The sequence below is a fragment of the Haemaphysalis longicornis genome, unplaced genomic scaffold (genome assembly GCF_048455015.1).
Source record: "Haemaphysalis longicornis isolate Haplotype H1 unplaced genomic scaffold, Haemaphysalis longicornis Haplotype H1 scaffold_9, whole genome shotgun sequence".
Lineage (NCBI taxonomy): Eukaryota > Metazoa > Arthropoda > Arachnida > Ixodida > Ixodidae > Haemaphysalis > Haemaphysalis longicornis.
In genome coordinates, this window is record NW_027526460.1 from 105,332,799 (window position 1) to 105,346,593 (window position 13,795).

General features: G+C 48.2%; 2 protein-coding genes across 2 annotated transcripts in view; one reads left to right on the forward strand and one right to left on the reverse strand.

The window, feature by feature from the left end:
• LOC144153087 (voltage-dependent calcium channel subunit alpha-2/delta-1-like) overlaps positions 1-13,795 on the forward strand; it is a 219,802-nt gene that overhangs the window by 51,183 nt on the left and 154,824 nt on the right. The window lies entirely within an intron of this gene.
• Positions 7,295-12,205, reverse strand: LOC144152394 (uncharacterized). The gene has a single exon (XM_077683661.1). It carries the CDS (start codon positions 11,831-11,833, stop codon positions 7,295-7,297), a length of 4,539 nt encoding a protein of 1,512 aa, XP_077539787.1. The 5' UTR covers positions 11,834-12,205.

The following is a 13,795-nucleotide window of genomic DNA, read 5'->3' on the forward strand; positions in this document are numbered from 1 at the left end:
TCCTTCGCGTAATGCCGCAGCAGTCACCAATGAACTTAGGACTCTGCGCCGCATGGTGACGCCGACGATTGTGGCATAGCCATGCGGCAATTCTATATTATGGTTTCCCCATTCATGAGACAAATGAATAAGGCTGTTATGAGTTCGGTGGCACAGAAAATCAAGGAAAATTTCATTATTCGACACATGTATTAGGCTCAGTCACAAGGAACAAGTGTTAGCGTAAAGGTTACCTCCAACATAGGTCTAGCTGAAACAAAATTACACAGCCTCACTCGGTGAGAAATATGCTGAAAGAGCGGAGCGGTTCTTTTCTAGCGTCGACCCAAACGTCATCGGTGCTCACCCAAGAATAGCAGATCTGTCTCAAAGCCAATTCTGTGGCTTGGCCAAAGCAATCGGCACCTAAACGTCAGTGTTTGGAGTTGCCTTTCCTTCTCCATCCCCTAGCACGAGCGCAGGAATCCCGCCCTCGAGTCCACTGCGCCCTCTATCGGTGGGTCACGGAACCTGCTTACAGCCCTTCGTGACGCACGCCCTACAGCAGACAGACGAACAGGCTCGACCTACAACCATTTCTCTGTTAAGAAAAGACCGGCTACCTAATGCTGCATATAGAATACTCATTGGTATGTCACTGAGCAAATGCTACTTGGGAACCAACTGCCTACTAAGGGGCAGAAATCTTTTTTGGCGCCTCAAGCGGCGCAAGATGAAACGGTGAGCAGAATCCGTCAGCAAGGACTTGATTTTGTGAATTTATGATATCTTTCGAAATTTATGATATCTTTCAAACGAAAAGTTTACTTTTAACCAACAAAACACACTGGTAACTTCTTTCATGCATTTGCTCTTTACCTGAAGTGGGAAACTTGGGTCACCATACAGGCGATACAAATCACTGTTTTACGCATATTTCCTTTCAGCTAAACTGGTGGATATGCATTGACGTCTTAACTTGAGCTACTATCATTAAGTCATATACAACACTTGTTCATATGCGCTGTTATGTTTTTTTTTCAGCTACAGGGTCTTTATCCACGCACTACCCCTTTTTAAGGAAACTACAGGAAATCAAAGTCAAGAGAGCGACTAAAAGTGTTGAGACGCCAAAAAAAAAAAACGCATTCGATTCGCAAACCCGTTTTGTCAGCCAAAATTGGAACCCCTACTTCGACAAATGGGGAAGTCGCTCACATTAAAAAAACCACTTTTTCTTACCGAAAGGTGCCCCTCTACTCCCCTTCACTCCGCAAATACTAAGAAAGAAGCCAACACAAACATTTCCCAGAAATATTACATCTGCTCCGGGAAAATTTATTTCCGTTCTTTAGCAGGCCCCCAAAGACCTGGAAGGGAGAAATGCATCGAAAATAAAATTTAACAATCGCCTTGGCAGGGCTTTGGGCGCCCGGGCGAAAAGTGGGCAGCTGAGGCGGCCGTCACCGACGGCTCTTCCGTCGGGAATGTGCTGCATCTATAATACATTAGGCAGGACGAAGGTCGAGACCACATGGGCAGGCAAGAACAAAACAAAAACCGCGCCGATGACGACTACGAAAACAAGTGCGATGGAGAACGGAAACAGCGCGTACCCATGCGGGCCCGAAGCGTCGCTGAGCGTGACGGGTTACGAGCGGTCCGGTGGTTCTTTTAGCCCCGCCAGGCGTGACTGATGGCCCGTGTTCCCCCACAGGCCCCAGTGGAGACCACATGAGGCGCACGCCGCTCTCACTGCAACCAGAAATGTCACCTCGAAGGTATAACTAAATCTTACAGCCCACGTCTACGACTTGGGAATTTCAAGAATAATTTCCTTTGTTGTATTGATTGATCCCTTAATGAATAAATGCATCTTCAAGAATTAATGTAGTGCCACGCTCTGCAAGAGCTGTAATAGCTGTGAACCATAGGCCTTGCTTCGGCGTAAAGATTGTCGACCGGAAGATCATGACGTCCAATCATTCCAGGCTTTAGCGCTCGCCCTGTATACGCGGACGGTAATATTCTTTAAATTGCGCTGCGTCTCAGTGCGTAATCGTCATATAAGACATTCGTGCCTTGGGTAACGGCAGCTGTAAAAGTTAGTTTTATGTAAGAACCTAATTATGTCGGGTGTTTATGTATGTATTTTAGTGGTTAAATCTATGCGATTTTTAAAATGAACCACTGTCGGCAGCATTTTCTGATATTTCTGACTCACTAACATTGGATAACTGCTAGCTCCGTTTACAAACCCCCAGGTTTCACTCATGCATGTCAGCTGGAGTTCAAAAGCGACCAATTTGGTGAACACGGTGCTATATTTCCATTCACAAGCTGCGTGAAGTACTACAGATAATACATTGTTGCAAACAATCCAGAAGACCCAACACGTCTAACTCACCGCGTCGTTTTACTGTGCGCGGTTGATTGAAAGCGACAATAGGTGTTTGGGGCTTTCTGCTCCACCTACCAAACGCACGAAAGAAAATTCATGCTGAGTCACAATGCCTTCGGTCCTATTCCTTCAACCAGGCGTACTACGATGTCACAGTGAGTTAGACGCGCTGGTGCTTCTGGATTGTTTACAACATTGTGCTGTCTGTAGTACTGCACGCCACTGGTGTAAACTATATGAGTTATGCAAGAATTTCTAGCCAAACAAGCAACGAAAAAACCTGCACAGTTGTATGCAGGTACATGTTGACAATTTACTGTTGTATGGCGTATGTGGAATAAAGTCTGCCTAGCTTATGACCTAGAATAATCCAAAAATAAAATTTCTACCAGGTGAAACTATGACGTTGCATTTTGAGAAATTGCACTTTAATACAAATTGATTTTATATCCGTTCATTACTGCCTGATGGGTTCTGGATTACCCCCAAACGTTTGTAATTTTTACGTTGTCGAAAAATTCATTCCTTTTGATAAGTGCAAAAAGTAATTTCCTCTTTTATCCGATGTCCAAGGGCACTTCAAAGACAGACAAATTCATCTGCAGTATGCATATATCAATTCACAAAGAAGCTAGTAGATAAAGAAGCCTGTATTTGTGCTAGAGCTCGAACAAAGCACTTTGACGTGACAATCGTCCCGGCCTACTCCTCACTTTTGCAGCTGTGATCCGAAATAGGCCATGCGTGGCTGTAGCGGATGTTTTTAGTGTTCTTGTCACCACGCCAGCTTCGTTTGGGCGCTCCGGTAAGGCCTGGTTGTTAGCATCCGTTTTAACTTTTCTGGCCATCTATGCCCACTCTGTCACGCCGGTGTTCATTTTGCAACCATCAAGAAATACAACTTAAATAATATTTTAAAATTTTAATACGTTCTGCTTAGAATAGGCACTGCGACAGGGTGTAAGAACATTGTAGGTTCGGAAAAGATTCTAAAAAAGCCAAGCAATAACGTTTCTTTCGAACAAGACGACAGCTGCGTGTACACAGAAAATAAGACATTCCAGGAGGCAACTATCAGCCGCAGGGTGTCCGCCGCTCGTCTCTAGCGAAGGCTACTCAACGGTTGCAGTATAAAGGGTTGCACAGTCGGCGCTTGACTCAAAGACTGCGTGCCAACAGCGAAGCCCGCAAGCAATGTACATGCTGAAATCGCTACCCCAATTCATCCATCGGTGAGGCCAGGCCGCAATGGCCACACATGATTACGCGCCCTTCGAACAGGCCATGGTGCCTTGCCTGGGCTATTTAACAGCAATTGCGGACCGCGGCGTCAACGGCGTCGTCGAGGAGGCGTCCCGCGCGGACAATGCGTCGGCGAGACAACCGGTGCGTGCGACGGGGTCGTTCTTGCGGAGGTGTGCGTGGCGCGCGACGCAGGTCGCTCAGGCGAGCACAGGCCACTCGGTGCAGAAATCGATCTCTTTCCTCTCAATGCTTCCTGCTCTCTCTCCACAAGACCCGAGCACACCGGCGGGCCCGAGCCGTTTTGGGAAACGCGGGGCACTTAAGAACACTCGCTCCCTTTGAACTCGATCCCCACCCCCCGTGTTGTCTGCTCTGCTTTACTTTTAGTTCTTTCTTTGTTCAGACAGGATTCACCGCCTTGCGTTTTAATGGTTTTTCTAATCGAACTTTTTTATTAGCCTGATTTTTTCGCAGAGGTGAAGTGCGGCTGAGCGCATAAACCGCCGTGCGTATTTTTCTAGATTAATGCAGAAGCGAAAATTGTGCACTAAGCGGCGTAAAGTTTGGGAGATGCCGCCAATGGAAATCGTCAGCAATTGCGGTATTTTAAAGAAGGCAGATGAGCTTGCAAACATCAGGACCAGAATAAGAATCAGATAAGTTTTTATTATTTTCCCCAGAGCAAAAACAAACCTCAGACAAAAAACTGCTCACTGAGGAGGTTGACGAGGCCTAACACAATAGATTCAAAATTGTTTCCTGGGAATGCTGCAACTATTGTCACTGTCATGGTAGTCTCTGAAGTTTAGAGTTTTGTGCTTTTAAAACGGCGTGAATACTTTGGGCGCAAATGTTTGAACTGTGGTCACTTTATTTTATCTGCTTTGTAACTGCTGACCACTTACCTCATGCTTAGGAGCAAGTCCTTTTTTCAAGATTTTATTAAATACAAGATGCGTGTAAAAATTGCCACACCTCGGCTTTAAGATTGCCAGTAAGTGGCAGAAATGCGATGGGAGGGCTTCATCCGGCAGTGTGCTCGCTTATAGGGCAAGTCCACAACAAGGAAGAAAGCTTTGTGTACATCCAGAAGAGTTGCTACAGCACGTGCTCATTACGCCGTAGGCATTTGCCCAGTGCATTCTTCGCGTATTGCAATAGTGCTAGTTGTTTTACGAAATAAGAAACAGAAATAATTTTGGTTGGTGGGTATGACTTTGACCCGGGCTGATGCCCGTAAGTTATAATATTAATAATCGTTGTTTATTATCAAGGACTACATACAGAAGGAAAATGGGGCCGCCAAAGCCTACAGGTCTGCTTGTGCGGCATCGCCCGGCAGCAACGGCCTTCACTTCTGTAAAAAACACTCATTGACAGTGGTAACTGAATAGGAAGGTAAAAAGAAACAAGCAAACAAAAAAGAAAAGAAAGAAAGAGAGAAAAAGAAAACACAAAAAATTAAAAGAAGGAAAGAGAAAAGGAAAGCAAACAACAACCGACAAACAGAAGAGACAAAGACAAATAGACAAAGAAAGATACCATAAATAAACATGGCTTTCAGCTACATGGGGGGCATTTTCCTCATCACAAGAAAACAATTAAAGAACAAAGAAATAGCTACCAATCACCGCATACACATACATACTTCAGCATGTTTCAAATGCCAGCATAGCTGCAAGCAAGTGTTTCCGCGTTGTTGAAGAGAACAATTCGTCAGGAATTTCGTTGAAGATAGCAGGAACACGCGCTTTTGGAGCTTATTACAAGCCCTCTCGGGGGGTAGATTGCTTATCGCTGCATCTTCCTTAGTGTGGGCGCACTTCTGGTTTTCGTGGGCTCCCTTTATTGGCAGGTGTTGTCCAGGTAATATGTAGCTGAAGGGCATCTTCCATAAAGTTGGCACACCGGGGCGTTTTGTGTGTTCTTTTTCGTGACAAGTGCGGTCGAGCTGGGATGCATGGGGCAAGGCACTAGCACTGCAGCAAAAAGTGTACCCAAAGCGTGCGCTATAAACGGCAAGGCACTGAATAATATTCATTTCACTCTGCTGTTCAGTGTAGTGACACCACATGGTGGCGGAAGTGCTACAATGCACCGCCACGATTAAAAGTCTACGGACCAAAAAAACAGCAATCTTAGGTTATTTCACTTCCTATAGCAGCTCGACAAACTGCCAAATGCATGCGAGATGTCGTGTGAGTTCTGAACTAATGAAAACTACCGCTGTCACCCGTTTCCTTAAATTAGGGTGCACTGTCAGAAGATATGGGGAGTCGACTCAAGAGAGCCAACAAACCCCACCGAATCTACAGGGCACAGGTGACAAAGGGGGTGGCCGTCTGATGTGCGGCTTTCGCCGACTAGAGCGGCAAGAATGAGCAAGAGCCTTGAACGAACAAACAACACAAAGACTTATATTTAGACAGGCAAGTTACATACACAAGCACGAGGTAACAGATCGATAATGACAGACAACGCAGTTGGAATTCTAATACAAGAAACAGTTCAATTAGACAAATTGATACAAACAGGAGCGTTAACAAATGAAGATTACGAATCGGAGCAGTTAACTAAAAAGAAACGAACAGTTCGATGCTTATGAGAGACAGAGTCCCAGCATATTCACCGACCGGGCCGGACGATGCACCACTGTCGGAGGCGAGTCGGCTACCTGGGAAGCGTGGCTTCGCTGTAGGCCAGGCCGTCCGAGACGATCACGGTCATTCGAGGCCCGGGAGCACGTTGGAGTCCTCCAGGGCGCGGGTCGCCGATGGTGTGATGTACAAACTGGCAGGTGCAGTTGTCAATCACGACGTCCAAACGTAGCTGGTGGGTTTAGGTGTGGCTTCTCTTTTTATAGCCGTGCCGGCGCGGAGGGGGAGAGCACACACACAACGCGCCCGCTGCCGTCAGCGAATAACTTCCCTCTTCTCCATTCTAGAATGATCGACGCTCTTAAGCACTGGCAAGGCCACGCGCACCTCCTCGAAAGTACTGGAAGCTTCGACGAAACCGGAGCGGCGGAGGTTTTATTTTTGTTGTTTTCTGGCCGGCCAGCCGGCGTAAGATCGTGTTACCGCCTCTTCGTTCGAGAAACTTCCAGCGTTGTCTCGGGCGAATAGAACCGAGTGTAAGAAGAATTAGGCGCTGTACAATAAAATGAAAAATATATACGGTACTTTTAGACGTCGTACGCTCGAGTTTGTGACACAGCCCCCCAGTTTCAGAATATTATGCAATAATATTCCCAAAACTAACAAAGTCGTGCGTTCGCGTCGTTCACACTTAGGGAACAAAAAGAGGCTGTGCCTACGAACACAAAATAAAGTACAGCCCAATGTTCTTCATAATAGTAATGACAGGTACAGAATTCGCGTACAGAACAGCGGTTTGGCGCGGATTTTTCAACAAATACACATCCTAGGGACAACTCATAAGTTTGAGCACAATAAAGCTCTAGCAGTCGACAACTACAACGTTCACGAATGCCACCACTAGTCACGCCAACAATACACGGCAAATGTACTGTACAATCAGTAGTACACATAGTTACACTTCAAGTTCGGTACAATATAGAAGCTACGAATGTAAACGTCAGGCACCACCTTGTGAAGATACAACCTAAAATATTCTACTCGTGGTACACAATGACAGGTATTGCTGGATTTACACTCTGCTTAGGTAGTCTGCTCCCACATTCTCGCTCCCTTTAATATGTTCGACTGTGAACTGGTATTCCTGTAAAAGCAGACTCCAGCGGAGGACTCTACTATTCAGCTGTTTTGCTTGCTGAATGTAACGGAGTGGCTGGTGGTCGGTTTGCACGATAAACGGCCGACCGTACAAGTACGCGTTGAACTTTTGGACTCCCCAAACAAGGGCAAGACATTCTCTTTCAATAGTGCTATAAGAGGCCTCTCGGGGCACAAGTTTCCTGCTGGCGTACGCTATAGGGTGAAGCGTGCCCTCGTAGCGTTGCATGAGCACGGCGCCGAGGCTGGTTTGGGAGGCGTCAGTGCGGAGCACGAATGTCTGAGTGAAGTCTGGGAGTCTAAGTATAGGTGGGCTAGAGATACGCCGTTTGAGCTCTTGGAAGGCTTCTTCTTGAGCGGTGCTCCACTTGACGATGTTGTTTTCCCCTTTTTTGGTGAGTTCGGTTAGCGGTGCGCTGATCTCGGCATAGTTCGGAATAAATTCGCGATAATAGCCTGTTAGGCCGAGGAATGCCCGAACTTGCCGTTTTGTTTTCGGAGGCGGCGCTGTCTGGATCTTTTCCAGGTTCTTTTCCAGCGGTGCTAGTTCTCCTTGCCCAATTCGATGTCCGAGGAAGTCAATCTCTGTTGCCCCGAACTCACACTTGCTTGGGCGTACGGTCAGTCCAGCCGCTTCAATTCTGCTGAAAAGCTCTCGGAGTGATGCAACGTGCTCTTCCCACGTGCTGCTGGCAATTAACACGTCGTCGTAGTAATGATTAACCCCGGGGACACCGTTGACGATTCTCCACATCAGCTTGGCGAAGACGGCGGGAGCGGTTTTGATTCCGAACGGCATGTAACGGAACTGGTAAAGTCCCGACGTTGTGGAAAAGGCAGTCTTGGGTTTGGACTCCTCCGAAAGAGGAATTTGCCAGTACCCCTTTACAAAGTCCAATTTGGAAAAGTACTTTTTGCCGCCTGCGGCCGCAAATACGGCATCGGCTCGGGGCATTGGTTCTGAATCGGCGACTAGTATGTTGTTGAGTTTTCGGTAGTCTACGACGAACCGGTTAGTGTGGTCGGGCTTTTTCACCAGCAACACCGGGGAGTTATACGGGGACACTGATTCTTCTATGATGTCCAGGGTTTTCATGTCCTGCACTTCCTTCTCCATGTTCTCCACCGTGGCAAACGGCAGTGGGTATTGTTTTACGTGAACTGGGGTGTCGGTGGTGAGCTCCAGGTGACATTCCACCAAATGAGTTTTTCCTGGAACGTTCGAGAAAATCTTAGAATGTTGCTTCAGTTCTGCCTCAATTTGGGCCTTTTGCGTTGTTGTAAGGTGTGGGGAAAGTTTGACGTCAGCGATGCCTTCCGTCTTGACACATTCCGGAACCGGTATGCTGCTCTCTTCACTAGTTTCAGACACGCCGCATATCGCGTTGCACATTGTCTTTTCGGGGTTGGGTTTCCTTTCTTCGTACTTCTTCAGCAGGTTGGCGTGAAAGATTTTGGGCCCACTGCGGGTCTCGATGACGTAGTCTGCTTCCCCTTTTCTTTCTTTCACCTCGAATGGTCCTTTCCAGTGGAGAAGGAGCTTGTTGTTATCCGTCGGGAGCAGGATTAAGACTTTGTCTCCGGTCTGGAATCGTCGATTCCTCGTCTTTCGGTTGTACAACTTCGCATAACGGGCCCCTGCCTTCTCGAGTTCTTCGTGCGCTACGCGACAGGTTTCTTCCAGCCTGTTACGAAGGTCGAGAACATGTTGATACGTCGTTTTGGTCTCCTCATCCAGACTTTCATTACTCGACATCTCCTTAAGGATGGACAGGGGACCTCGGATGTGGCGGCCGTACAGTAGCTCGAAGGGAGAGAATCCGAGGCTTGCTTGCGGCACTTCTCTGTACGCGAAGAGTAGTGGAGCTAGGTAGCGATCCCAGTCCCGGGGTTTCTCCGCACACATTCGCTTCAACATGAGTTTTAAGGTTCCATTGAACTTTTCGACCATCCCGTTGGCCATCGGGTGGTATGGGCTAGTGTGGAGTTGGCGTACTGAGAGCAGCCGCGCCACTTCCTTCATGAGTTCGGATGTGAAGTTGGTCCCCCGGTCACTCAACACCTCTTTGGGGACTCCCACTCGAGAAAACATCTCGACTAGCGCTTCGGCGACGCGTTCCGTCTCGACGCTTGGCACTGCAATAGCATCCGGGTACCGGGTTGCACAGTCCATCAGCGTGAGGATGAATCGGTTTCCGGCCTTCGACGGTGGGTGGATCGGACCGACGATGTCAATCGCCACTCGGTGGAACGGTGTTTCTATAACCGGCGTCCTTCCCAGGGGTACTCGTGGCACTCTTCCCTTGGGGATCGTTCGTTGGCAAATGTCACACGAAGCGACGAACCTCTTCACGTCTGCTGTGATACCCGGCCAGTAAAAGTCTTCCAGTATCCGGTCCTTCGTTTTCTCCACACCCAAGTGGCCAGCCATGATGCCGTCGTGGGCCGTTTTCAGGACGGTTGGTCGGCGGCCTATGGGGACGACTAGTTGCCGTACTTCCCGACCGCTCTTCTCGGTGAATCGCCGGTAAAGGAGGTTATCTTCCAGCTTGAACTCGATCTTATGCTTATTCTTCGGGTTTTTCGTCTCCTTGCCGATTTGTGCGAAGCAGGATTTCAAAGAGTGGTCCTTTTCTTGTTCTTCAGCATAACTGCACTCTTCAAGTGGTTCGGACGTCGGCGCAGCGGTCTTTAACGGCTGAAAGCGTCGCGCCTTCTTTTGTGACTGTGCTCGTGTTACCACGGCCGCGACTTCCCCTTCGGCCGAGACATCGGGCTGTGGCTCGTCCATAGCTTGCTGTGTGATCGTGTCTGGGGGTATTTCTTCCTGGGTCGGTGAAGTGATGGGGTCGTCAGGGGCTCTCACTCCGTTGATGTTGCCGAGAATGAGGTCGTACAGCGGCGTCTTCATGCAGAGGGCGTTAACCCTTCCGCTGTAGTATGGAGTCTGTACCTCGATCTGAGCCTCGGGCAAATTCCGAATGGTGCCGTCCGCTAAATACACGGGGCTAGTCTCCCCTGTGAGATCTTCATCTCGTACCAGGTCTTTTCGCACGATCACTAGGCTGCATCCTGTGTCACGCAAAACCGAAACATCTTGATCGGCCAACTTTCCCTGAGCAACGGGCATACGCTCCCCTCGGAACTGCGATCCCGTCATAATGACCGCGTTCACGACCGGGATCTTCTTGCCATTCTTGAGTTCTACAAAGCCTTCGCTGATCTCGTCGGGCTTTGGCTGCTTAGGTGGTGCGTAGACGCACGAAACCTGAGGCGGAACTTTGTTGTTACTCCTGCAAACGTCTGCCCTGTGTCCGTGGCGCCCGCACTTGAAGCATTTTGGAGCGTTGCTTCCCGCGAAATTGCTCCGGCAGTTATTTTCGTGGTGTCCCAACTTGTTACACAGGTAACACTTGGGCGGGGGCTTCTGACCGGCCGTTTTCTTCTCCGGCTCAACGCGTCCAGAGTCTTCTCTTTTGTCCCTTTTTGCCCTTCCTAGATTGGTGCTTCTCTGCGCCTCAAGGTACTGGTCGGCCAGTTCCAGCATTTCGGAAAGAGACTTCACTCTTCTTTCTTTCAGATACAGAGAAAGACTTGGGTGACACCCATTCAGAAATTGCTCTTTTATCAGCAGCTCCCGCAGTGATGCATACTCCTTTCCTCTTTCGGCTAGCTCTGTCCAGCGGTCGAAGTAGTGGCTCAGGCGAGCCGCAAATTGTGTGGCGGTTTCGCCATCTGCGGGCGTTTCACTTCTGAACTTCTCTCGGAAGCCATCTACTGTGAAGCGAAACCTTTTCAACAGCGCGGCCTTGACCTTGCTGTAGTCAGCGGCGTCCTCTGGGGTCAATCTCCCAAACACGCTCAGTGCTTCGCCGCTTAAACGTGTGCTTAGAGCAGTAGACCATTGGTCTTCCGGCCAGTTTTGGCTTCTGGCTATTCCTTCGAACCGACGAATGTAAGCGTCGAGATCATCCTTTTTTTCGTCAAATGCCACAAGGAGCTTGCTCGGGTTCAGGCGTACGCCGTTATTTTCTTCTCTTATGCTCCGAACGGCTGACGTAGAGTCTCTCTCCAAACGCAGTGCCTCGATTTCTGTTTTTAATTTCTCTATCTCATCATTGCGTGCTTTCTCTTCTCGCTCCGCTTTCGCTCGCTCCCTTTCTGCCTCTGCCTGGCGGGCTTTCTCTTCTAGCTCCGCTTTCTCTCGCTCCAACTGAAGTTGTCTCTGAAATTCTTTCTCTCTTTCTCTTTCAGCCCTCTCAGCCTCTTCTCGTGCTGCCTGTCTTGCTTTCTCAGCCTCTTCTCGCGCTTTTTCTGCCTCTTCTCGCGCTGCCTGTCTTGCTCTCTCAGCCTTCTCGTTTTCTTCTTTTTCTTTCTGCGCAACCCACTTTCGTAGTTCGGCCCCTGACAGGCCCAGTTGGCAGCCCAACGCTACGATTTTCTCTAAATCCATGATTGCAAATGTATCGCAATCTAGCCACAATACTCTAGCCTCTAGCTAGGTATATCTACACAGAGAAAGTTTACAAGAGCACCAACTTATGAAGGCAGTAGCAACCTATGCCAAAAAAGTTCCAGGCTCTTTCTCTTCCCTACCGCTCACATCAGACGTCCTGTCGCGGACGCCAGAAATTGTCACCCGTTTCCTTAAATTAGGGTGCACTGTCAGAAGATATGGGGAGTCGACTCAAGAGAGCCAACAAACCCCACCGAATCTACAGGGCACAGGTGACAAAGGGGGTGGCCGTCTGATGTGCGGCTTTCGCCGACTAGAGCGGCAAGAATGAGCAAGAGCCTTGAACGAACAAACAACACAAAGACCTATATTTAGACAGGCAAGTTACATACACAAGCACGAGGTAACAGATCGATAATGACAGACAACGCAGTTGGAATTCTAATACAAGAAACAGTTCAATTAGACAAATTGATACAAACAGGAGCGTTAACAAATGAAGATTACGAATCGGAGCAGTTAACTAAAAAGAAACGAACAGTTCGATGCTTATGAGAGACAGAGTCCCAGCATATTCACCGACCGGGCCGGACGATGCACCACTGTCGGAGGCGAGTCGGCTACCTGGGAAGCGTGGCTTCGCTGTAGGCCAGGCCGTCCGAGACGATCACGGTCATTCGAGGCCCGGGAGCACGTTGGAGTCCTCCAGGGCGCGGGTCGCCGATGGTGTGATGTACAAACTGGCAGGTGCAGTTGTCAATCACGACGTCCAAACGTAGCTGGTGGGTTTAGGTGTGGCTTCTCTTTTTATAGCCGTGCCGGCGCGGAGGGGGAGAGCACACACACAACGCGCCCGCTGCCGTCAGCGAATAACTTCCCTCTTCTCCATTCTAGAATGATCGACGCTCTTAAGCACTGGCAAGGCCACGCGCACCTCCTCGAAAGTACTGGAAGCTTCGACGAAACCGGAGCGGCGGAGGTTTTATTTTTGTTGTTTTCTGGCCGGCCAGCCGGCGTAAGATCGTGTTACCGCCTCTTCGTTCGAGAAACTTCCAGCGTTGTCTCGGGCGAATAGAACCGAGTGTAAGAAGAATTAGGCGCTGTACAATAAAATGAAAAATATATACGGTACTTTTAGACGTCGTACGCTCGAGTTTGTGACAACCGCCCATAGTGCTCCGGGCTGCCGTGAGGAAGTGAACTCAAAATTGCTGATTTCGTGGTCCGTAAACTTCTGCTCTTCCCTACCTTGTGCAGATATCTAATTGCGGTGAGCCTTGCAGCCGTACCAGCAATTCAGATTTACAAACAATGTAGTGTGGCTTCGAATTCATTCATTGGCGCAATCCTTTATTTCTAACAGAAATAGTTCACTCGCATTCTTTACGAGAACCCTCATAGAGGCGTGTTCCAGTACCACACACAGATTCTTTACTGTTTTCAAACTTAATTTCTAAAAACTTCTTCTGAAGTTCATATTTTACGGCTTTTTCTTCACTTTTTGTGCCTTTTTAATGGTTCGCAGCCGCGTTGTTTCTTGGCGTTTGAACTGCGCAGTGTGATTTTCGCGTCCATAGGAATTGAAATAAGCTACGGCTATTTGAGCTCGATAGTGCCATTACTGCTTTGATTATACTGAACGTCTAGACACAAATTGAGTAGCGACAATTCAATATTTGTCCTAGGACGTGAAATATTTTATAACAGAAAACTGTGCGGTGTGCTTTCAAGGTTTTTTTGAACGACACGTCGAAATGTTTCTTTTCGTTATCACAATTAGTTTTAATTTTCGTTCCTAGAAGCATCTGGTTCCTCATTGATACCTTGTTCATTACTGGACAATATGATGTTGCCGCTCTCACTCTATGTGTAAGTAAAGATAGTAAAATTCGGGGTTTTTAACACTGTTATATTCTCATTGAAAACATATTGGACTAGCGTAATTACTACTACTAATGT

Coding starts and splice junctions, on each gene's coding strand:
- LOC144152394 (XM_077683661.1), bottom strand. CDS start 11,833: ATGGATTTAGAGAAAATCGTAGCGTTGGGCTGCCAACTGGGCCTGTCA.